General features: G+C 44.4%; 1 protein-coding gene across 3 annotated transcripts in view; it reads left to right on the forward strand.

Annotated features, from left to right (window-relative positions):
• PRRG2 (proline rich and Gla domain 2) overlaps positions 1-23,546 on the forward strand; it is a 42,594-nt gene that overhangs the window by 7,995 nt on the left and 11,053 nt on the right. For all 3 annotated transcript variants that reach the window (XM_077315911.1, XM_077315910.1, XM_077315912.1), the window contains exons 3-4: positions 211-374; positions 14,286-14,331. In XM_077315911.1, coding sequence (XP_077172026.1) covers positions 211-374; positions 14,286-14,331 — 210 coding nt within the window. The remainder of the gene's footprint in view (positions 1-210; positions 375-14,285; positions 14,332-23,546) is intronic.

The raw sequence follows: 23,546 nt of genomic DNA on the forward strand, positions 1-23,546 counted from the left end.
GTTCACAAGGGTACAAAAGAACGGGACCTGGTAATTGGGGATTCCCTGCTGAGAGACGTAGAGGCCAAAGCATATAGACCATGATTATATATGTCTATTTTATTGTGTTATTGTTTGCTGTAATTGTAATGTTGTGAGCTGCCCTAAGCCCTCAGAGAAGAGTGGCATACAAATGCAAATATAAATTAAATAAACACTTTCTTTCTTTAGTGTTCCTGGATGGATCTGCTGCTCACAAATTCCTGAGCCGCAAACTCCTTTACAATCAATGGGATTTTGAGTTCATTGTCCCAGATAACCTGGAACGCGAATGCCTAGAGGAAGTCTGCAACTATGAAGAGGCCCATGAAGTCTTTGAGGACGACTTCGAAACAGCTGAGTATGGGGAGCAGAGCGGGCCTTGGCTTTGGAGGGTTGTGGGATCTATTGTCATGGGATTCTTAACCTGGAATTTCTGGTGGTCCCTAGTGCTTTGGGGGGGGGGGTAATTTCCAAACATCCTGTTATTATAGTCTTTTCCAGAGCCAGCAGTAGCAAAACAACACCTTTAAATTTAGCTCTTTTTGCACTTCTGTGCAACTGTCCAGTATCCTCAGAGCTAAAGGGAAATATTTGGTCCAGGGCAGTGGTTCCCAAACCTTTGGCTCGCAGGTGACATCCCTGGTTCGCCTCCCCCCCTCACGAATACACACATACTAATATTATATTGCCTATATTCATTCATTCATTCATTCATTCATTCATTCATTCATTCATTCATATTTATATACCACCCTCCCTGAAGGCTCAGGATGGTTTACATGGAATTGAGTATACAAATTTTCCTTTTTGGTTGTTGTGCAGTGGCCATAATTTTTTTTAAATTATTATATTTATATACCACTCTCCCCAGAGGCTCAGGGTGGTTTACATTGAACTTATGAACCATACATGAAACAATCTTCATTAATAATCATACAATAATATTAATAACAGTGGTTGTGACAGTATAACAATATAATATAACAGTATAACAATATTTATTTATTTATTTGTTTATTCGTATTTTTATACCGCCCTCCCCGAAGGCTCAGAGCGGTTTACATATAACTGAAACGATACATGAAACCATACATATAATAACATATTATTAACTGGTATAACCGGGTAACAGTATGACATAACAGTATAACTTTATAACATAAACATATAGTATAACAGTACAACAATGCAACAGTACAATGGCACAACAGGTCCAGAGCACTCTGGTGGAGTTCTGGGGAGGGGGAGCAGGGGCCCTTCATTCGCTGTTGGTTGTGCCTGGTCTCAACCAAATGCCTGGCGGAAGAGCTCCTTTTTGCAGGCCCTGTGGAACTGTTTAAGCTCCATCAGGGCCCTGATCTCCTCTGGGAGTTCATTCCACCAGGTGGGGGCCAGGACAGAGAATGCTCTGGCCCTGGTCGAGACCAGGTGGACTTCTTTAGGGCCAGGAACCATTAGCCGGTTGGTGGCGGTGGAGCGCAGGGCTCTTTTGGGGGCATAGGCAGGAAGGCGATCCCTCAGGTACACTGGGCCCTGACTGCGAATGGCCTTGAAGGTAATTACCAGATCCTTTAGTCTGATCTGGAATTCAACTGGCAACCACTGCAGTTGGTGGAAAATGGGCCAGATGTGGGACCTCCACAGTGTTGCTGTGAGGATCCTGGCCACTGTGTTTTGGACCAGCTGTAGTTTCTGGGTCAAGGCTAAGGGTCTAGGAAAAATATATCTTCGTAAAACAAATTTTTAAAAGCCACTTTGGGTCCTCATTGGTGAGAAAGACAGATGGGGGGAGAGAGAGAGGGAGAGGAAGAGAGGCATGAGGAGACTTTTCCAGCCTCCCAGAGATGGAGACTTTTGGGGTAATCCTGGGTTAAGAAATTCCTGGAGATCTGGGTTGGAGCCTGGGAAGAACAGAGTCTGAGGAGAAAAAGGATCTCAGAAGGAATGTGATCCCATCCAGTCCACCTTCTGAAGGTGTGGTTTTCTTCAGGAAGCTAAGCAGAGTTGGCCTGGTCAGTACTGGAATGGGAAACTACCAAGGAAGTCCAGGGGAGCTACTACCCAGAGGCAAGCAATGGGAAGCCACCTTGGAACATCTCTTGATAGAAAAATGCAGCTGCAGCAGGAAGAGTCAGACTGCTGCCCCCGTACTGCCCCAAAATTCCTCACTGCCCCCCTGGATCCTTCTACTGCCCGGGGGGGGGGGGCACCATACACTTTAGGAACCCCTAGTCTAGGATAATAACATTCTTGTGGATGAATCTTGCAGTGGCATGTGAGTGCACGCAAACATTGTGATGCTTTCTGTAAACAGAGGACCTTTTGACCAACTTCCCTTGAGGCATGAATGTAAGAATAGCCATGCTGAATCAGACCAATGGTCCATATGAGTCAGCTTTCTGGGCTGGATCCCCTGGAGGATTTTCATGGACAGGTGAAAGGACAATTTTCATTGATTCCCTTCTCCCATTTGATATGATAATGATGATGAGCACCTAGGAGGGCTGTATATAAATAAAATACATTTTAAATGTAAAATAATGATAATTTTATTCTTAGATCCCGCCCTTCTCTAACCAGCTCAAGTCTGAATCAGTCACTACAGACACGTTACATGTATACACTATCCAGAAAGCCTGTTGCACCCAGGAATGCAACGGGCCTAACGGTGGGGGCAGCCCCCTCTATGGTGGCGGCACTACCTGTGTGTTCATGATGGCTTGGGTGATGTCATAGAATCACAGAATCATAGAGTTGGAAGGGGCCATACAGGCCATCTAGTCCAACCCCCTGCTCAACGCAGGATCAGCCCTAAGCATCCTAAAGCATCCAAGAAAAGTGTGTATCCAACCTTTGCTTGAAGACTGCCAGTGAGGGGGAGCTCACCACCTCCTAAGGCAGCCTATTCCACTGCTGAACTACTCTGACTGTGAAATTTCCCCCTGATATCTAGCCTATATCGTTGAACTTGTAGTTTAGACCCATTACTGCGTGTCCTTTCCTCTGCAGCCAATGGGAACAACAGGGCCCTCCTTGGCAGGCAGAGAGTGTCTAGCTGCGAGACTGCATGTGCACCTCACAGCTGGCTTCTGGGGGTGGGTGCTCCATGGGCTGGCCCAATCCAGGAATGCCTAGCTTTGCTGCCCGTGCCCCAATCTGGAAGCGGTGTCCGGATTTGGGCCAGACAGGGTCCAGATAGGGCCCGGACACCGGTCTTCCCACAATGGCTCTTTCAAAATTTTAAGAGCCACTAATGGCGCGCACATATACATGCGTGTGCACACAGATAAACACACACATACACACATATAATTATCCATTGTTCCTCTTAATATTTGTGAAACAGCCTAGGGGGTAGAATAAGTCCAGGGTGTCCGAGTTGGAATAGTGCCAAATCTGGCCACACCCTGATTGGCCCTGCCCCTACAGCTCCCGCCCTACTTTCCTGGATGCTAGCCACTTTGCTCTCAGACACCTGAGAAAGAGACACAGAGAGCCCTGCCAAACCACAAATGACCCCTGATTACTTGCTATGGCTCCTGCTGCAAGGGAGACAGATAGAGAGACAGAGGCAGCCTCCCCAGACTGCAAACAGCCTTGATTCCCTGCTACAAGTGAGCCCTGATTACCTTCTATGGTTCTTCACATAATACTGTCACACAGTCCCCCAAACCTACTTTAGTGTGGTATTTCTGGAACGATCATATGCAAAGTGGGCTTGGGGAAAGTATGAATGGGAAAGTGCGGATCTCTGCTCCTCCTTGTCCACATCTGGCTCCATTTCTTCTTACAGCCTCTATTACCCTGCAGCCTTTTCCAGAGCTTCTTCTAGTTGTTGTTTTCCTAACTTGATTGTAAGTATATGATCACTATAGTAGGACACAATTTTATCATCAATTTTATCATTGTCATATGCTGTCTGGAAAAAGATCCTGCGTGTATTTCCCACATGTCCTCATTTGGTCTGTCCTGAGCTGTTTCAGTCAGAGATCAGCTGTGAGTTCCCTGCTGGGGGAATCAATTCAGATTTGGATGAAGGCTACAGCATGTGGGGAGAAGGGGCTTAAGCCCTTTCCCTAAGCACCCCCCAGGGTGGTTTCTGTGCTGTTGGAAGCCGTACACTTACTGATGGATCATGTGTGGGATTTCCTCAGCAGGGTAAATAGTAGCATCCATGACCATTTCAGATCAGGAAAATATTGTGGGCGGTGTGCTGAAGCCCATTTTCCCTGTGCATCAATCCTGATCCAAATCAGGTTCCCTGAACACTTGGGAATAATATTCTCAAAAGGAAACTTGCCCCTGAAATCAGACTGAAAGTCAGAGCAGGGAACATCACCTGTAGGGAAAATATACTCTGTTGTGAGGCCTGCAGTGCACACCTGATTAAGTATCTCTTTGGCAAGCCTGTGGATCTGTGGAATCCTGGTGTGTCAAGGGGAGGCAGAATTCCAGGCATATCTGAGAAGGCACATGACATCGCTGATTCAAAGCTGTTGCCTCAATAGAATTCCCCATGGCAAGACAAGTCTAGGAACTTGAGAGCAGGTAGATTCCTAGCCTAGTAGGAGAGTGTCATGCAAGGCTGCATCTGGACGTCTGGGAAGGCGGGGAACAGAACTAGCAGCACCCTGAAATGGCTGGGTGAGAGTGGCTAGTGGCTTCAGCTGGGTCAGGGTCTGTTTGTGCTCCAGTTTTCTGGAACAAAGAGGTCAAACTGAAGAGGCTTTGCGCAGGGATCTGTTGGCATAACTCTTTTAACATTTTCAACACATGTTTTCTGTTGATTGGAGTTCATGTCATTGGGTTGCCCTTTCCCAGTGGGTGACAATACATCCGACATAATGGAATGTGGAGAATTAAAATAACATTTCTCCATGAAAAGTAACCAGTATGAATCTTCAGGCCTAGTACTTCATCTCATCCCCCGGTACACCTGCTTTCCTCTCCAGTGATTTCTATCACTTTAGCTGAAAGTCCCCTTCTTGTTCCTTATCTTCCGTCACTCTCTAACAAAGATCAGGGTTTGCATCTATATGGTATGTGTGTATGTGAAAAAATACCTTTGTTATGGCAAGAGCATCAGCAAGCATGCAAGAACAGTTGAGGCCAGGTGTGCAGACATCTGTCCTTACCCTGCTGCTGCTCCCACCCTCCCTTTTCCTCCCCTTTCTCTTTCCCAGAGCAGCTGTTCTGTAAGGATACCTAGTTCGGGGGGGGGGGATATTGAGTTTTATGAATGGTCTATGATGCCAGGACCATAGATTGCTGCAATATGGCTCATAAAAGACCATAAAAGGTCTTTCTGGGCTGCTAGGGGTCAAATATTGCAATCCTATGCATGCTTACTTGGGAGTAAGCTCCACTGAATACAGTGCCTAGGAGTACACTGAAAATCTGGACCTGTGTAAAAGCATGCACATGGACAGATACAAAATTAATTCCTACCTCAGCAAAAGACAAAAACAAATCCTCTTGTGTTGCCCAAGGCAGAGAAGAGGGCAAAGAGCACCCTTTTATCATTTGCTAAGACTGGCATTGGCAAACCCAAAAAAGGCTATGTGTTTTGTATCAAGTCACAGCTGACTTACGGCAACCTCATAGGCATTCAAAGCAAGAGATGTTCAGAGGTGGTTTGCCATTGCCTGCCTCTGAGTAATGATCCTGGGTTCCCTTGGTGGTCCCCCATCCAAATACTAGCCAGGGCCACCCCTGCTTAGCTTCCAAGACCTGACAAAATTGGGCTATCGAGGCCAGCAGGACAGATGTAGCCTTACACCCTCAGAACACTCTATTCCTGCATTATCCTTGCAGTTAAAGCAATAATGATTATTTCTAGGTAATGCAGTTTTGTTCTTTTTTCCTATTGCACTGCCTTTTTTTAAAGTTTATGCCTCCATATCTTTAGAAGAAGAAGAAGAAGAGTTGGTTCTTATATGCCGCTTTTCTCTACCCGAAGGAGGCTCAAAGCGGCTTACAGTCGCCTTCCCATTCCTCTCCCCACAACAGACACCCTGTGGGGTGGGTGAGGCTGAGAGAGCCCTGATATCACTGCTCGATCAGAACAGTTTTATCAGTGCCGTGGCGAGCCCAAGGTCACCCAGCTGGTTGCATGTGGGGGAGTGCAGAATCGAACCCGGCATGCCAGATTAGAAGTCCGCACTCCTAACCACTACACCAAACTGGCTCTTTACATGGTGAGGTTCAAAATACTAGCAGCCTGAAAGGGGGGAGGAGTCAGTCTGTGGTATAAAACCAAGGAAGCCACTAATTAATGTAACATTTTAATATCCTACGCAAGCAGTTAGCTGTCATATTCACCCACAGTTCTCAAAGAGTGATTCTGAGATGCACCCTTGGGGGGGGGGTGTCTGTTGCCCATTCAGAGAGCACAGCCGTGGTGAGACAGCACACAGTGGGAGGACTAAATATCTTAATTTGAAGGGCCTGTAGCCTATACACATCCAATGGTATGTACATAGAGCTCTCTCCATATAATCTGGAACCCAGTTTTCCCCTAAAGAGAACCCTACAGTTTACAACTCTATGGAAAAGCCATGCAGATGTTATGTTGTACCTAATCATGATGTGTGCTCCCATGTACAGATGGAATAAGTGTGTGTCTGTTCATACCTGACAGATGACAGCATGGTATAGCTATAATCCGATGTCATCAGCTCTCAGAAGCTAAGGAAGGTCAGTACATGGAAGGGAGGCCTTCAAGAAAGGCTCTGCCAAAGAAGCCATGTCTGTCTCTCACTTGCTTGGGAAGCCCCTTGCTGGGGTCGCCATAAGTCAGCTGTGACTTGATGGTATTTTATACACTCACACACATGTGTTCACATATATGAATTCATGTAAGAATCAGTTCAGTGCAGAAGGTGTATGTGCATTACATGTACCTGTGATGTACCCAGGTATGTGGCATCAATGTATGAAGTCCAGCACAGTCTTAAGCACAGAGTCATGCCCTTCTAAGGTCCTAACCTCAAAATGGTGTAACTCTTCTTAAGACTGCATCAGTGATTTTCTAAACCATGGTTGTGGCAATGTTGAGTAGTATCTTACCAGGGTATGTTATTGATATATCCTAAATACCTATTTCCTGTCTCATCCTTGCTGTGATACTGGGCGGGGTACCATTCAGGAATTTGCTTTCATCAGCATGCATAATTGGGTGAATTTAATATGTATGCTGTACGCAAATTGTATTTGCATGTTACATAACATCCAAACAAGTCAGACATTTGATAAAAGATGCGTCCCAATCCTGCTTGCCAGGAGATTGGAGGGTTGCCTGGTGGTTTGGCCATTTCCTGCATCTGCATCATCATGACCCCTATCGTTCCTTGGAGGAACTCCACCCAAATTCTTAGAAATCTCCTATCCATATATGAACCATGGTTAGCCCTGCTTAGCTTCTGAGATCTGACAGGATCAGGCTTGCCTGGCATATCCAGGTCAGGGCTTGTTCCTTACATATTGTAACAGCTATTTAATCCCAGTTAGAGAAATATATGTCCACACACCACCCTGTTCAAAATAGGGATTGGTTCAAGCTTCTGCCTCACAGAAAGCACCAGATTCTTTCGCTTTTCTTGATATTTATAAAACATTTTATCCCTCCCCTTCCCTTGTGGCTCAAGGTGGCTTACAGTTCCAAATTTTAAACCACACAAAGTGTAATAAAAATAACTCCTCTTCTCAAAGCCTGCCTCCTTGCCATGAGAAGCCCTCATAATTAAAACGAGCGAGATTTGCGCATCCTACTCAGGTCTGCCAGGTGCTTCTGCTCCTGGCCCTCTGCTTGGCTCAGGAGCTCATTACGTAACGGGCTAGCATGGCGCCATCTTCAGTCGTCTCCCCAATTGTGTTTTATTTATTAATTTATTTTGTCTTTCTCCCCAATGGGAACCTAAAGCAGCTTACATTACTCTCCTCTTTTATCCTTTCAACAACCTTTGTGAGGTAGGTCAGGTTGAGGGTGCGTGACCTGGCCATGGTCACCCCAGAAGCTTCCATACCATTGGAACCTGATTCTCCCAGATCTGTATCTGAAGAAGGGTGAGCACGCACATGAAAGCTTATACCCAGAATGAATCTTGAGGTCTTAAAGGTGCCACTGGACTCAGACATTCCGCTCCATGACAGAGCAGTTCCTCAGTGGAACAGGCTTCCTTGGGAGGTGGTGAGTTCTCCTTCTTTGGAAGATTTTAAGCAGAGACTAGATAGCCATCTGACAGAGATGCTGATTCTGTTAACATAGGCAGATTGTGATAGATGGCCAGGAAAGGTTGTGTCAATGCCTGGCCCTTGTGGCCCTTTCTTGCAAGCCCAGGGAAATACTGATAGCCAGTTTGGGGTTGGGATACTTATTTCCTCTAGGCCAAGACTGACCAGGGGTTCTGTTTTTTTTAGGGGGACATAAATTGAGGAATAAAAAAAGAGTCATTTAGGAAATGGAAGGAAGGCCTTATTACCAAGGATGAGTATAAACAAATAACTGCCCTGAGCCTCTGGGAAGGCGGTATATAAATATAATAATAAACAATAAATAAATCACTTGGGTATGGAATTAGGGTTACTAAGGGTGGGCAGATAGTTGTGAGTGTCCTGCATTGTGCATGGGGTTAAACTAGATGACCCAGGAGGTCCCTTCCAACTCCATGATTTTGTGACACTTGCCTCCTCTCCTATGTCCTTCAAATGAGCTTACGTTCCAGCACACAAAATCTGCTAAAGATCCCTGGCCTCAGATAAATAGAATGGGCCTCAACCAGAGCCAGGGCTTTCTCAGCCCTGGCACTAGCCTGGTAGAATACTTTCCCAGAGGAGATAAGAGCCCTGGGGTCTAAAACAGTTCTGCAGGGTCTGCAAAATAGAGTTGTTCTGTCGGGCTTAATACTGAGTCCTAAATCTACCAATGAACAGATCTCCATGCATCTGTATATACATCTGAAACACCAAAGCCCATTTTAACATCTGGGTTAGCACTTTCTCCCCCCACCCCAAACACTGAACAAGAAGGATTGCTCCTGAGTAAGACATGGAAAAGAAGAAACTGTTGGAAGGAGCCTAAGGAAGGCAAGGTGGCTCCATAATCAGCTGTCAAATGAACTGAGGAATAAAAAAGAGTCATTTAGTTGGTGAGTTTATACTCACCAAGGATGAGTATAAACAAATAACCAATAATTGTAGGGAGAGTGTTAGAAAAGCTAAAGCTCAATATGAGCTTAGGCTAGCAAGAAATTCTAAACATAGCAAAAAAGGGTTCTTTGGTTATATTTCAAGTAAAAATAAGGAATAGGATAATGTAGAACCACTGCGAGGAGAAGAAAGTGAAATTATAACAGATGATGAAGAGAGGGCTGAATTGCTTATTTCTCCTCAATCTTCTCTTGTGAGGAAAATAGGGCTCAATGTGGCAAAAACGTAACACAACACGGGGGATGGGAATGGTGGCCTAGGATCACTGTCGGGGCAGTCCATAAACACCTATCTCCTATAAATGAAACAAAGGGTACTTGCAGGTACTCTGAACCTCTGTCCATTATTTTGACACTTCTTGGAGAACAGGTGAGGTGCCAGGTGACTGGAGGCAGGTGAATGTTGTCCCCATCTTCAAGAAAGGGGGAAAGGAGAATCCGGATAATTATCGACCCGTCAGCTTGACATCTGTAGCTTGCAAAATTTTGGTATAATCTTCAAATAGTCGTTCCTTGAGCAGCAGGAACAGAAAACTGTGATTTGTAAGACTTAGCATGGATTTCGCAAGAACAAATCATGTCAGACCAACCTTATCTCTTTTTTCGAGAAAGTGACTACCTTGCTGGATCAGGGGAATGCTGTAGACATGGTTTATCTGGATTTCAGTACACCTTTTGATAAGGTTCCACATGATAATCTTGTTGACAAGATGGTAAAATGCAGTATGGATTCTTATCCTGTCAGTTGGATCGATAACTGGTTGACAAATCGTACCCAAAGGGTACTTGTGAATGGTTCAGCATCCTCTTACAGACGAGTGACAGTGGAATACCTCAAGGATCTGTCCTGGGGCCTGTGTTGTTCAACATATTTATAAATCATTTGGATGAGGAATTAGAGGGGGTACTTATTAAATTTAGACAATACTAAACTGGGAGGGGTAGAAAACGCAACAGAAGACAGAATCAGAAGACAGGATGGTCTTGATAGGCTCGAGAACTGGGCTAAACGAAATAGTTTCATTTTTAAGTTATGCAAGGAGCAAACGTAAAGTAAAGGAGGCAATAGGCCCACTGTTGGGTGCGGATGGAGGATGCAGAGAAAGCAGAAAGGCTCAGCGCCTATTTTACATCTATTTTTTCCCAAAGGTCAAAGGGTTTAGGCACATCTAGAGATGGCAGTAACCAAAGGATACTTTAGGATGCTTAGGGCTGATCCTGCATTGAGCATGGAGTTGGACTAGATGGCCTGTATGGCTCCTTCCAACTCTATGATTCTATGATTCTATGAATAAAATGAAATTCAATAGGGACAAATGTAAAGTTCTGCATTTAGATACGAAAAACCATTTACACCAATATAGGATGGGGGAGACTTGTCTTGGCAGTAGCATGTGCAAAAAGAATCTAGGAGTCTTAGTACATACATTGAACATGAGTCAGCAGTGTGACTCAGTGGCTAAAAAGGCAAATGGGATTTTAGGCTGTATCAAACGGAGTATCGTGTCCAGATCATGGGAGATGATGGTACCGCTTTACTCTACTCTGGTTCGGCCTCACTTGGAGTATTGTGTTCATTTTTGGGTACCACAGTTGAAGAGGGATGTTGACAAACTGGAGCGTGTCCAGAGGAGGGCAGCAAAGATGGTGAGGGGTTTGGAGACCAAGACGTATGAGGAAAGGTTGTGGGAGCTTGGTCTGTTTAGCCTGGAGAGGAGATGACTGAGGGGGGATCTGATAGACATCTTCAAGTATTTAAAAGCCTACCATATGCAGGATGGAGCAGTGGTATTATCTCTTGCCCCGGAAGGACGGACCAGAACCAATGGGATGAAATTAATTCAAAAGAAATTCTGTCTAAACATCCGGAAGAAGTTCCTGACAGTGAGAGCGGTTTCTCAGTGGAACAGGCTACCTTGGGAGGTGGTGGGTTCTCCATCTCGGTAGATTTTTAAACAGAAGCTGGATAGCCATTTGACAGAGAGGCTGATTCTGTGAAGGTTCAAGTGGGTGCTCGTTACAGTGGATGAGCAATGGGGTTGTGAGTGTCCTGCATAGTTCAGGGGGTTGAACTAGAGGACCCAGGAGGTCCCTTACGACTCTATGATTCTATGGACACCTTGAACAAATGGGATTACCACTTGAGAATCTGCATGGTCAAGGCTATGATAATGGGAGTAACATGAAAGGCAAAGAAAATGGTGAAAGTGTCCTGTAGATAAATCCAAGTTCCCTGCAATGTACACTCTTTAAATGTGGCAGTCAGTGATGTTGCTAAGTATTGTCTGGAAGCAATTAGTTTTTTTCAGTTTGTTTCAAGAGATCTATAATTGTTACTTTGCATGGACTCAGTGTTTGCAAATTCTAAGTAGCCACATATTAGGCATAACTGTTAAGCCATTGAATCAATGCTGGGCAAGTTGGATCAATGCTGTAAAATCACTGAGATATCATTTTTGATGCTTTAACAGAGATCTGTGATGACACAAGAGTAAAAGGTTTATCTGGAAATACTTCCCATATTGAAATTAAGGCCCTTGCTGATGCAGTTTGTAAATTCAAGTTTGTTGTATCCCTTGTTACATGGTACAACATCCTTCTTGAAATTAATCTTACAAGCAAGCTACTTCAAAATAAGGAAGCATCTGGCAAAGTAGTGCATCCAATGAATAAAGTACTGCTGCAAAGGGTTTCTTTTCTCGTGGGTTACTGCCCTCTGGTGTTCAGAGCTTAAATAGCAAGTAACGAAAATAAAGTCAGGATTCCTAAGGAAGCGACGTGCCTTGGTCACGTGGGATGAGAGATTCCTGGGTTCTGTGCAAGGGGATTGGTTTGCTTGCCATGAAGGCGTCGCCCGAAGGAACTTTCTAGGAAACTGCAATAGGGAGGGAGCCCAGGGAAAGGCGATGGGGATTTCCTGTCGAAAGCTCCTCTGATCCGTAATCTAGGGTGCCATCACAGCCCACCCTTACTTGGGGCTCAGTCAGTCCTAAAGATGCCAAGACCTTGATTCTGCTTTGGAAGTTATTAATAGGTATGGAATTTCCTAGATCACACATTGATTGAGATTACTTCTCTCTGGTGTGTTTAGGCTGGCTGTAGAGGAACATGCTTCTGAACACCTATTATAATTGTGTATATGTAAAGTAGGGTTGCCTGGGTTGGGAAATACCTGGAGATTTCAAGGATGGAGCCTGGGAAGGGTGGAGTTTGGCCTCACATCAGAGTATAATTCCACAACCCTGCAAATCAACCATTTCTTCCAGGGAAACTCAGCTCCAGGTTGCCTGGGGATCAGTTGAAATAGTAGGAGAACTCCCGGTACAACCTGGAGGTTGGCAACCTTAGTGAAGTGAAGCTGAAAAAGCCAAGCTGACAATGGCAAAAGTTCTGTAATGTTTATTAAGGATGTGTCAGAGTCAAAACAAGTGGTAACCAATGCCTACAGTAGGAACGCTAATGTGGTGTTGGTTTCCACTTGATCCCTGAATACTAATTGGAACCATTGTGGTCCTTGAAAATTATTAGGTATAAATATATTATTTCACATGCACATTGTTACATGAATGACAAGTCTAAACAAATTATTCAGAGTCACTGAAGAAGATAAATTACAATGTTGAAAGATTAGTTATAAATCCAGGACTTGTTTTAAGTCTGACACATCCTTAATAAATATTACAGAACCTTTGGCATCGTCATCTTGGCTTTTTAAGCTTCTCTTTCTGATGGGTGACTCCTTGACTGAACTTTAATAAAGTGCCAGCATGTTGCAGCTGACTTATGGTGAATCCCGCAAGGGGCTTTCAAAGCGAATGAGAAGTGGAAGTGTTTTTCCGTTGCCTTCCTCTGCAGAGTCTACCTGGGTGGTCTCCTAGCCAAGTACCAACCCTGCTTAGCTTCTGAGATCTGAAAATATCAGGCTGTGTACCATGCTGCCCCCCCTTTTATGATTAAAGAGCTAACATTCAGGGCAACCTTCTGTGTAAGAAGCCCCGTTGCATAACTGTGAATGTACAAGTTGTTGCTGTTGTGGGTTTCTAATCATATGTAACGAAGCAGGGAAGCACACATGTTGCCTTATTCACACAGTGTGATTTTGCAGATTCAGAGGATGGTGCTATACACAGTCTCTCTCTATGCAAGGATCACTGGATCAAAACTTTGTTCTACTGCTTCAGACCAACACAGCTACCCATCTGAATTGAAGTTTCCAAATGTATATACACTTCTAAATTTAAATTTTTCTATCCTGGTCTTCTCCAAAGGTAGGTCACAATATCTCAAAAATACAGTCATGTTAAGATTCTACACAAAAATTTAAAAACCACAGATATTAAAATTTAAATTACTTACATGGTTTCTCTAATATTGTAAAAAATTACTGTGCTGGATGCTATATCCCTACTGTAAAAGAGTAGACAGGCTATATGAGAACATCTATTTCACAGATGGAAATTAACCAGATGAATTTAGGCAGAGAGAATTAGAAGCAGTCCCATTTTACAATGGGCAAATAATTTCTGAGTAAAAAGGATGCAGAACCAGTTTCCTAAAGGGATGGTCAGTCCAGCTCTCGGCATCAATCATGGGCTCTCTTGAGGGTTGTCACAGGACCAGAAGCCAGGATTCCTGGACTTCACTGTAGGATAACTAGGTTTAATAAGTTAGAATGGCTTCTGCAAAACTCTATTCCTGTTGGATAGGGCTGCCATTTTTAAACAACCCTTATGCATTTATGTGCAGACATTCTGTTTTTGAATTTGAATACTCCACATGCTGTTTGATACGTATCAAGGCATAGGAATGGGTCAAGCTGATTTTTTGGCAATCCCCATGCAGTGAGGACAAATATTTGGTGGCTGCCATGAATGTCAAAATGGAATCAAGTGGGTAGCCATGTTGGTCTGAAGCAGCAGAATAAATTTAGAGTCCAGTGGCACTTTGAATAAAACTTTGTTGGTCTTAAAGTTGTCACTGGACTCTAAGTTTGTTCTTCTCATCATGCCATATTAATGTTTCTGCCTCTGTTTTTTCTCTCTCTGTTTTCTTCTGTAGAATGCATTCTGGGAGAACTACCCACACAACGGAAGAGGAGGATCAAGTGAGTATCGGTACAAAATGCATTCTAAGCCTCACAGCTGTTTTCCAGATGCCCACACTGCACTCCCTGTTCTGTTTCCTAAGATTCTTTTACTCTGTGGGAGGGGGATGAAATTTTCAAACAAATAATTAAACAGTCAAATAATTAAATTGAGCAGCTAGAGCGGATGGCTGTAATTGCTAAGAGGCAGCATGGTTTTCCCAAGAGCAAGTCATGTCAGACTAACCTTATCTCTTTTTTTGAGACAGTTACTACCTTGCTAGATCAGGGGAATGCTGTGGACATTTTTTACCTTGATTTCCGTAAGGCTTTTGATAAGGTTCCACATGATATTCTTATTGTCAAGTTGGTAAAATGCGGTATGGATCCTATTACTATTAGGTGGATTGAGAACTGTTTGACAGTTCACAAAGGGTGCTTGTAAATGATTCATCATCTTCTTGGAGAGGAGTGACGCGTGGAGTGCCTCAGGGATCTGTCCTGGGCCCTGTGTTGTTCAACATATGTATAGCTGATTTGGATGAAGCAATAGAGGGGGTATTTATTAAATTTGCAGATAATACTTAACTGGGAAGGGTAGCAGAGACACCAAAAGACAGAATCAGAATACAAGTACCACTTCCACATATGAGGCAAAATCGCATGATGTCTCCTACCCGCAATTGCATGACAGTAAATTCAGCCATTTCTCCCCTCCGCATTCTGCTGCGGTGTCTCACCTTTCCCCGCTCCTCATTGTCAGTGAAAAAGGCACCAGTGAGAGCAACGTGCTCTTTTAGGGCATTTCTGCACATCTAAAAAAATAGCATTACGCCAGCATAATGGCGTAGCACTAAAAATCATCATGCCCCCCGGCTATTCCTCACCTTCTTCCTGTCTTACTTTTGTCTGCAGACTTTTTGCACTTCTTACACTCCACATACCTGCTTGAAATGGTGGAAGCAATATGCTTTATACGTGACTCTCTTCCGCATGTCAATAACCAATTGGCAACCAATTCCCTTTCTCAACATTTTAAAGGGCCCACAATGGCCACTATTTTTTTTTAATTCAAACCTTCTCCATTGAAATGCCTATGCTTCTAATCGTAGATGCATGGTGCTTTTTGAATGTTATGGAATCACAAGTCCTGAAACTTAAGAAAAATAATCTAGTTCCTGATTTTATTTGTGGTGGGGGACTTTAGAGAGGCATGCTTTGTGTGACAACTTTGGGAGAAATTTATTTTTTGGCTTTGCCTGCACGCTTGTGCACCTATTCGTTGCTCCAGGCAATTCGCTTAAAAAAACCCAATTCTGGTCCCTGAGAGAAGTGAGAGGGAGGCAGATGCGAGGGCAGGACACTGGAGGCATAGATAGTGCTTCTTCGCCTACATACATTTCTTTAGCTGGTAGCTTGCTGGTTGCTCTCCTGTAGCTCGTGCTATACAGGTTGGGGAATCCACTTTATGCAATTCTCCAACTACCACTATAAAATGGTGGATGTAGCGAGACATTTGCTGCCATGACTTGGGATGGGGGTGACATCATGCGAAATGGCAAAAAAGTAGTGTCTTCAAAAGGTAAGCATTACGCTACATTAATGGCACGTGGAATGGCCCTTAGTCAGCCTGTCAATCAGTGGAGGCAACCAATCGGAGGTTTGTGTGTCCTGAGAGCAAATTTTTTTTAAATTGACACCTATGCGTGGCAATGCAAGACACAGCACACACAAAAACAGCATACTTTATGTTACCTATTGATGGAGTGCCCTAGATTTCTCTTCTTGCAAAAATCACTAGTTAAATATTGGAGAAAACTGAAATCTATTAGTGTAGACAAGAAGGACACTGCATAAAATCCTAGGTGAAAGTGATCTGGAGATTATCCGAGAAGTAGCCAAGGTATTGTTAACAATACAAAGGGTGAATTGTTCATATCTGAACCCTGTACCGGCTAAAACCAAACCTCTGTGAGCCCACTGTAGACCGCACATCACAATATGGCCATCGTGTAGTATTTATATGTTATTGAAAGATTGTACAGATCACTTAATTGTACTATTTTGGCTACCATTACCATTTTTTCTAAGAGCCTCTTGTGGTGCAGAGTGGTAAGGCAGCCATCTGAAAGCTTTGCCCATGAGGCTGGGAGTTCAATCCCAGCAGCCGGCTCAAGGTTGACTCAACCTTCCATCCTTCCGAGGTGGGTAAAATGAGTACCCAGCTTGCTGGGGGGTAAACGGTAATGACTGGGGAAGGCACTGGCAAACCACCCCGTATTGAGTCTGCCATGAAAACGCTGGAGGGCGTCATCCCAAGGGTCAGACATGACTCGGTGCTTGCACAGGGGATACCTTTACCTTACCATTTTTTCTTCTTTTTTAAAAATTATTATTATGCCAATAAAGGTATCCTGTAATCTGTACAGCAGGGTGAGGGAGGCAGATTCCCACACCTGCAGTAATTCAACCGCCATCTTTGTCCTAAGTAACTGCCACTGCTGCGGCTGTCTTGCCGTCCCTTCTGTTCTTCTTCTCACCCCCCACCATGCTGGTCCATCTGCCCACCCTCAGCCTTCCCCACTTGCCTTGGCCCTCTTCCTCCACGAGCACTTCTGCAGTGTGGGTGCTGCCGCCGCAACCTCTCTCCCTCTGCACATGCAAGGCCTCCCTGCAAGGCCTCGCTGTCGCCTCCGCCTCCGCCACCTCCCCCCCCATATGCACACACCTCGTGGGGAAGCGTGTGTGTGAGTGGGGGGGAGGCAGGGAGGTGGCGGTAGCAGTGGCAGCAACAGCAGTGAGGCCTCTCAGGGAAGCGTGTGTGTGCGTGCGGAAGAGGAGGAGGCGGCAGCAGCGGCTTCCATGCTTCAGAAATGCTAGTGGAAGAAAAGGGCCAAGGCAGGTGGGGAAGGCTGAGTGGCAGGCAGCCGTACCAGTGCAGGGAGGAGAAGAGCGGAAGGGGCAGGGGTTTGGCAGCTTAGGCAGCAAGTTGGCCACGACAGTAACATTTACTTAGGATGACTGGAGATAAAGATGGCAGTTGAACTACTGCAGGGCAGGAAATGATGAGCAAGCAGAGAGGGCGGGACAGTGCTCAAGCATGTTCCCACCTCCATATATTTTTATCCCTGGCTGCTGGCTACTTGCTCACCCCTGGGACGCATGATAAAGGTCAAGGTAAAGGTATCCCCTGTGCAAGCACCGAGTCATGTCTGACCCTTGGGGTGACGCCCTCTAGCGTTTTCATGGCAGACTCAATACGGGGTGGTTTGCCAGTGCCTTCCCCAGTCACTACCGTTTACCCCCCCAGCAAGCTGGGTACTCATTTTACCAACCTCGGAAGGATGGAAGGCTGAGTCAACCTTGAGCCGGCTGCTGGGATCGAACTCCCAGCATCATGGGCAGAGCTTTCAGACTGCATGTCTGCTGCCTTACCACTCTGCGCCACAAGATTTACCACATTGCACTTTAAAAATGGCCACATTGTGAAACAGCCTCGGGAGGTTGGCTATGTCATTTGAGGGGCCCGAATACGCTGCCAAAATTCTGAGGCTGTGTCGCAAAAGATTCCTTGTGCGGAAGTTGTAAAGATGATCTTGACAGGCTAGAAAACTGGACTAAAATTAATACAATGAATTTAAAGAGTGATAAATGTAAATTTCTTCCTTTGGGTAGGAAAAATCATATGCATTATAGGATGGGTTAGAGTTGTCTTGGCTGTAGTACGTATGACAAGAATTTGGGGGTCTTAGTGGACTATACATTGAACATGAATAAGCAGTGTGACTCAGTAGCTAAAAAGGCAAAGAGGATCTTAGGTTTTATTAAAAGAACTATAGTATCCAGATCACGTGAGGTGATGTTGCCACTTTACTCTGCTCTGGTAAGGCCTCACTTGGAGTACTGTGTTCAGTTTTGGGCACCACAACTGAAGAAAGATGTAGATAAACTGGAGTGTGTCCAGAGGAGGGCTACAAAGATGGTGAGGGGTTTGGAGACCAAGTCATATGAGGAAAGTTTGAGGGGGCTTGGTCTATTTAGCCTGGAGAGAAGATAACTAAGAGGAGTCATGATAACCATCTTCAAATACTTGAAGGGCTATCATATAGAAGATGGAGCGGAATTGTTTCCTGTTGCCCCAGAGGGTCAGACCAGAACCAACGGGTTGAAATTAATTCAAAGGAATTTTCAGCTAAACATCCGGAAGAAGTTCCATAGTTAGAGTGGTTCCTCAGTGGATCAGACTTCCTCAGGAGGTGGTGAGTTCTCCTTCTTTGGAAGTTTTTAAACAGAGGCTAGATAGTCATCTAACAAAAATGCTGATTTTATGAACTTAGGCAGATTGTGAGTAGGTAGGCAGAAAGGGATGTGCCAATGTGGCCCTTCCTTGCATACCCAAGGAATTGCTGATCACCACTGTGGGATGGTAGGTGAATTCCTTCCAGGCCAGGCTGAATTCTGGAGATTTTTTTTTTTGGGGGGGGGGGAATCACTTGAGCATGAAATTGGTCTCCGTGGTAGGCAGGTAGTTGTAAGTTCCAGTATTGTGCAGGCTGTAGGGTTGGGCACTTCGGTGTCCAAAGCGGCCGTTCGTGCCCAGAGCAGCCAGCGCCATGGTGCAGGGTGGGGGAGGCATGGGTGGGCACACACATGCAAGCACAGAACTTATGTGTGTGCACTCGCAAATGCACTGCTGTCCACAACTCCCTTCCCCCCCCCCCCCCGCGCTGTGGCGTTGGCTGCTTCAGGTGTGAATGGCCACTTCAAACACCAAAGCACCCAACCATAGTGCAGGGGGTTGGTGTAGATGACCCTGGTGACCCCTTCCAACTCTATGATTCTATGAAAGGTGCTACTGGACTCAAAATTTGTTCTTCTGTTTCAGACCAACACGGCTTCCCACTTGACCATTTCTATCCAATTAACTATCCCATTCTTGACCAGAGGACTCTTTGCAATATGAAATAGGGTTGTTCTCTCTAGACCTTTTTTTTTTTAAAGGTGGCCCTATTTCACTTTCACTAGCCGTTCTTTGATCAAAGTCACTGTGCTTTCTGTGAATCAATTTCAGTATGTAGTTTACACCCTTTGGCAAAGAGCCTGTTTGGGACAATAAACTTTTTAATTTCCCCAGTCTTTATAATAATCAAGACTTCCTACGGTTTCATTTGAGCTGTGACCCATTAGTTTTTAGATCCAGAACTTATTTTCAGTGCCTGGTTTTGGCGTTGGAACACAAGGAGTAATAATGTGGGTGAGGGGGCGTTTAAGCATGCACAGAATGTCTCCCCCTTTATTCCTGAAGAAACTCACTAAATACATCGTTGTTTTTCTGGTCTCTGCACAGAAGAGTGAATTTACTCCGCAAAACTGATTTTGCTCTGCATGGTGAACTGCCCTTCGGTGCTTTAAGCGTCTTTTAAGTGTTGTTTCTGAAAGATGCTTTTCACCAATTTATTTCTCTCTTGCCTGCCTGAGACTTATTAGCCATGCATAGAAGTTCTTTAGTTATGCAGATTAGTGGCTGCATTAGAGAACAAAGCAGAGTTGGCAAAACTGCAGGGGGCAGGGCTATGCGTTGTTTCATACAGAGAGCATAGCAATGTAGTTTTTCAACAGACTATATTCAATGCAGAACAATTTTAATATAATAAAGTGGTCTAAACTGGTTGTTTTTTAAACTGTTTTATACCTCCTGGAGCCTTCTGCAGGCTAAGCAAATGCACAGCCACTGAATCATCGAATCATACAGTTGGAAGGGGCCACACAGGCCATCTAGTCCAACCCCCTGCTCAACACAAGATCAGCCCAAAGCATCCTAAAGCATCCAAGAAAAGTGTGTATCCAACCTTTGCTTGAAGACTGCCAGTGAGGGGGAGCTCACCACCTCCTTAGGCAGCCTATTCCACTGCTGAACTACTCTGTTAAATATTTTTCCTGATATCTAGCCTATATTGTTGTACTTGTAATTTAAACACATTACTGCATGTCCTTTCTTCTGCAGCCAACAGGAACAGCATCTTGCCCTCCTCCAAGTGACAACCTTTCAAATACTTTCAAATGAGAGCCAGTTTGGTGTAGTGGTTAGGAGTGTGGACTTCTAATCTGGTATGCCGGGTTCGATTCTGCACTCCCCCACATGCAGCCAGCTGGGTGACCTTGGGCTCGTCACGGCACTGATAAAGCTGTTCTGACTGAGCAGTGATATCAGGGCTCTCTCAGCCTCACCCACCCCACAGGGTGTCTGTTGTGAGGAGAGGAAGGCGAATGTAAGTTGCTTTGAGCCTCCTTCGGGTAGGGAAGAACGGCATATAAGAACCAATTCTTCTTCTTCTTCTTCTTCTTCTTCTTCTTCTTCTTCTTCTTCTTCTTCTCCTCCTCCTCCTCCTCCTCCTCCTCCTCCGCCTCCTCCTCCTCCTCCTCCTCTTCGAGGACTATCATATCCCCTCTCAACCTCCTTTTCTCCAGGCTGAACATTCCCAAGTCCCTCAACCTATCTTCATAGGGCTTGGTCCCTTGGCCCCAGATCATCCTCGTCGCTCTCCTCTGTACCCTTTCAATTTTATCTACGTCCTTCTTGAAGTGAGGCCTCCAGAACTGCACACAGAATCACATCTTGTGATTTTGATGTGATGCCCCTGTTGATACAGCCCAAAATGGCATTTGCCTTTTTCACCGCTGCATCATACTGCCTGCTCATGTTTAGCTTACAATCCACAAGTATCCCAAGATCTCATTCACTGAGCACCATCCCTTCCAAGGCACCTAAGCAGAAGTTCCTGTTGGAACATTTTGCAGAGGCCAGCAGAAGCAACTGTCTCAGATGAAACCCATGCCTTGTTGCTTGCTTAGTTTCTACAGGGCATGCAAGACTAGATTATTTGGGTTGGCACTTTGGGCTGTTTTAATAGTGGTCCGGTGAGTAGCTAAGAGATAGTGTCTAGGTGGCAGATTGACATGGATAGAGAGGTTGTTGAGAGGTATTTAGCTGCACTGGATGAGTTCAAATCCCCTGGGCCGGATGAAATGCACCCGAGAGCACTCAAAGAACTTTCCAGAGAACTTGCACAGCCCTTGTCCATCATCTTCGGAACCTCTTTAAGGACTGGAGATGTCCCGGAGGACTGGAAGAGAGCAAACGTTATTCCGATCTTCAAAAAAGGGAGGAAGGATGACCCGGGAAACTACAGACCAGTGAGTCTGACCTCTGTTGTGGGGAAGATAATGGAGCAGATATTAAAGGGAGCGATCTGCAAACATCTGGAGGACAATTTGGTGATCCAAGGAAGTCAGCATGGATTTGTCTCCAACAGGTCCTGTCAGACCAACCTGATTTCCTTTTTTGACCAAGTAACATGATTGCTGGATCGGGGAAATTCAGTTGATGTCGTTTACTTGGATTTTAGTAAAGCTTTTGATAAGGTTCCCCATGATGTTCTGATGGATAAATTGAAGGACTGCAATCTGGATTTTCAGATCGTTAGGTGGATAGGGAATTGGTTAGAGAACCGCACTCAAAGAGTTGTTGTCAATGGTGTTTCATCAGACTGGAGAGAGGTGAGTAGCGGGGTACCTCAGGGCTCGGTGCTCGGTCCGATACTTTTTAACTTATTTATTAATGATCTAGATGAGGGGGTGGAAGGACTACTCATCAAGTTTGCAGATGACACCAAATTGGGAGGACTAGCAAATACTCTGGAAGATAGAGACAGAGTTCAACGAGATCTGAACACAATGGAAAAATGAGCAAACAAGATGCAATTTAATAAAGATAAGTGTAAAGTTCTGCATCTGGGTCAGAAAAATGAAAAGCATGCCTACTGGATGGGGGATACGCTTCTAGGTAACACTGTGTGTGAACGAGACCTTGACGTACTTGTGGATTGTAAACTAAACATGAGCAGGCAGTGTGATGCAGAGGTAAAAAAGGCGAATGCCATTTTGGGCTGTATCAACAGGGGCATCACATCAAAATCACAAGATGTCATAGTCCCATTGTATATGGCACTGGTCAGACCACACCTGGAGTACTGTGTGCAGTTCTGGAGGCCTCAAGGGTACAGAGGAGAGCGACGAGGATGATCTGGGGCCAAGGGACCAAGCCCTATGAAGATAGGTTGAGGGACTTGGGAATGTTCAGCCTGGAGAAAAGGAGGTTGAGAGGGGACATAATATTTTTTTTTCTTCCGGATGTTACAAGTTTTTTTTTTATTTTCATAAAGATAGAAATATAGAATGCAATATGAGTTATTAATACAAAGAACAGTAAAATATAAAATATAATCATCATTTGAAAATGTACGACCCCACATTAACTACACAATGATATAAACTTTTGCCCAAAACTGAGTCTAAGAGCCATCTACATTAACACTACATTTAAAAAAGGCCTATTTAGATATACAAAAGAGAAGTTGTTAATAATCAACATACTTGTGAGATCGTAGACCTCACATTAACTGCTTGATACAATCTAAGAGCTATCCTGACAGATATTTCTAGGTTTAAGTTAGATGCTTAACATTAAACATTTCTTGTAGAACAGTATGAGTTTTGGCTCTGTATCAATACTCTAATGAAGGGAAAAGAAAGTAGGGCTTTGCCTTAAAGATGTACAAAAAAAATTACAAGAGGATTTCATAGCTTCTCCTTATCCTTAATATAGATACATCTACAAAACAATTTATACTTGACCCATTCTAAGAGCCATCCTGACAGGTATATTTTCAGATTTAAGTTGAGAGCTTAACATTCAACGTTTTCTACAGATCAGTGTGATCTTTGGCCCTATAACAATACACTAATAAAGAAAAAATAAAAAATAATGGGGGAAAACCCCGCTTTATATTTCCAACACTAACAATTATATTGCCTATATGCCTACAAAAGAAAAGAAACAAGAGAGAAAAAAACACTGCTTCCCCTTTTTCATAAAAATAGAAATACAGAATACAGTATATGTTATTAATACAGAGAATAGTAAGTTTCCAGGTTTAGATTAAATGCTTAACATTAAACATAGAACAATATGAGCTTTCGGTCTTCTAAGGGGGTCTTATCTCAAGGCTTGCTACATCTTGTCGTTCCCGTAGACTTATATTCTGTCCCATTGGCCTTTGGAGAAAGTGCAGTTGTACTCTTTCCCGCAGAATATGCATCGATAAATCTTGAGGCCGTTGCACCTCCTGGACTCCAGTATCAATACAATTTTTTCCCCAAAGAGCTCCTTTAAATCG

The sequence above is a fragment of the Paroedura picta genome, chromosome 16 (assembly GCF_049243985.1).
Source record: "Paroedura picta isolate Pp20150507F chromosome 16, Ppicta_v3.0, whole genome shotgun sequence".
NCBI lineage: Eukaryota > Metazoa > Chordata > Lepidosauria > Squamata > Gekkonidae > Paroedura > Paroedura picta.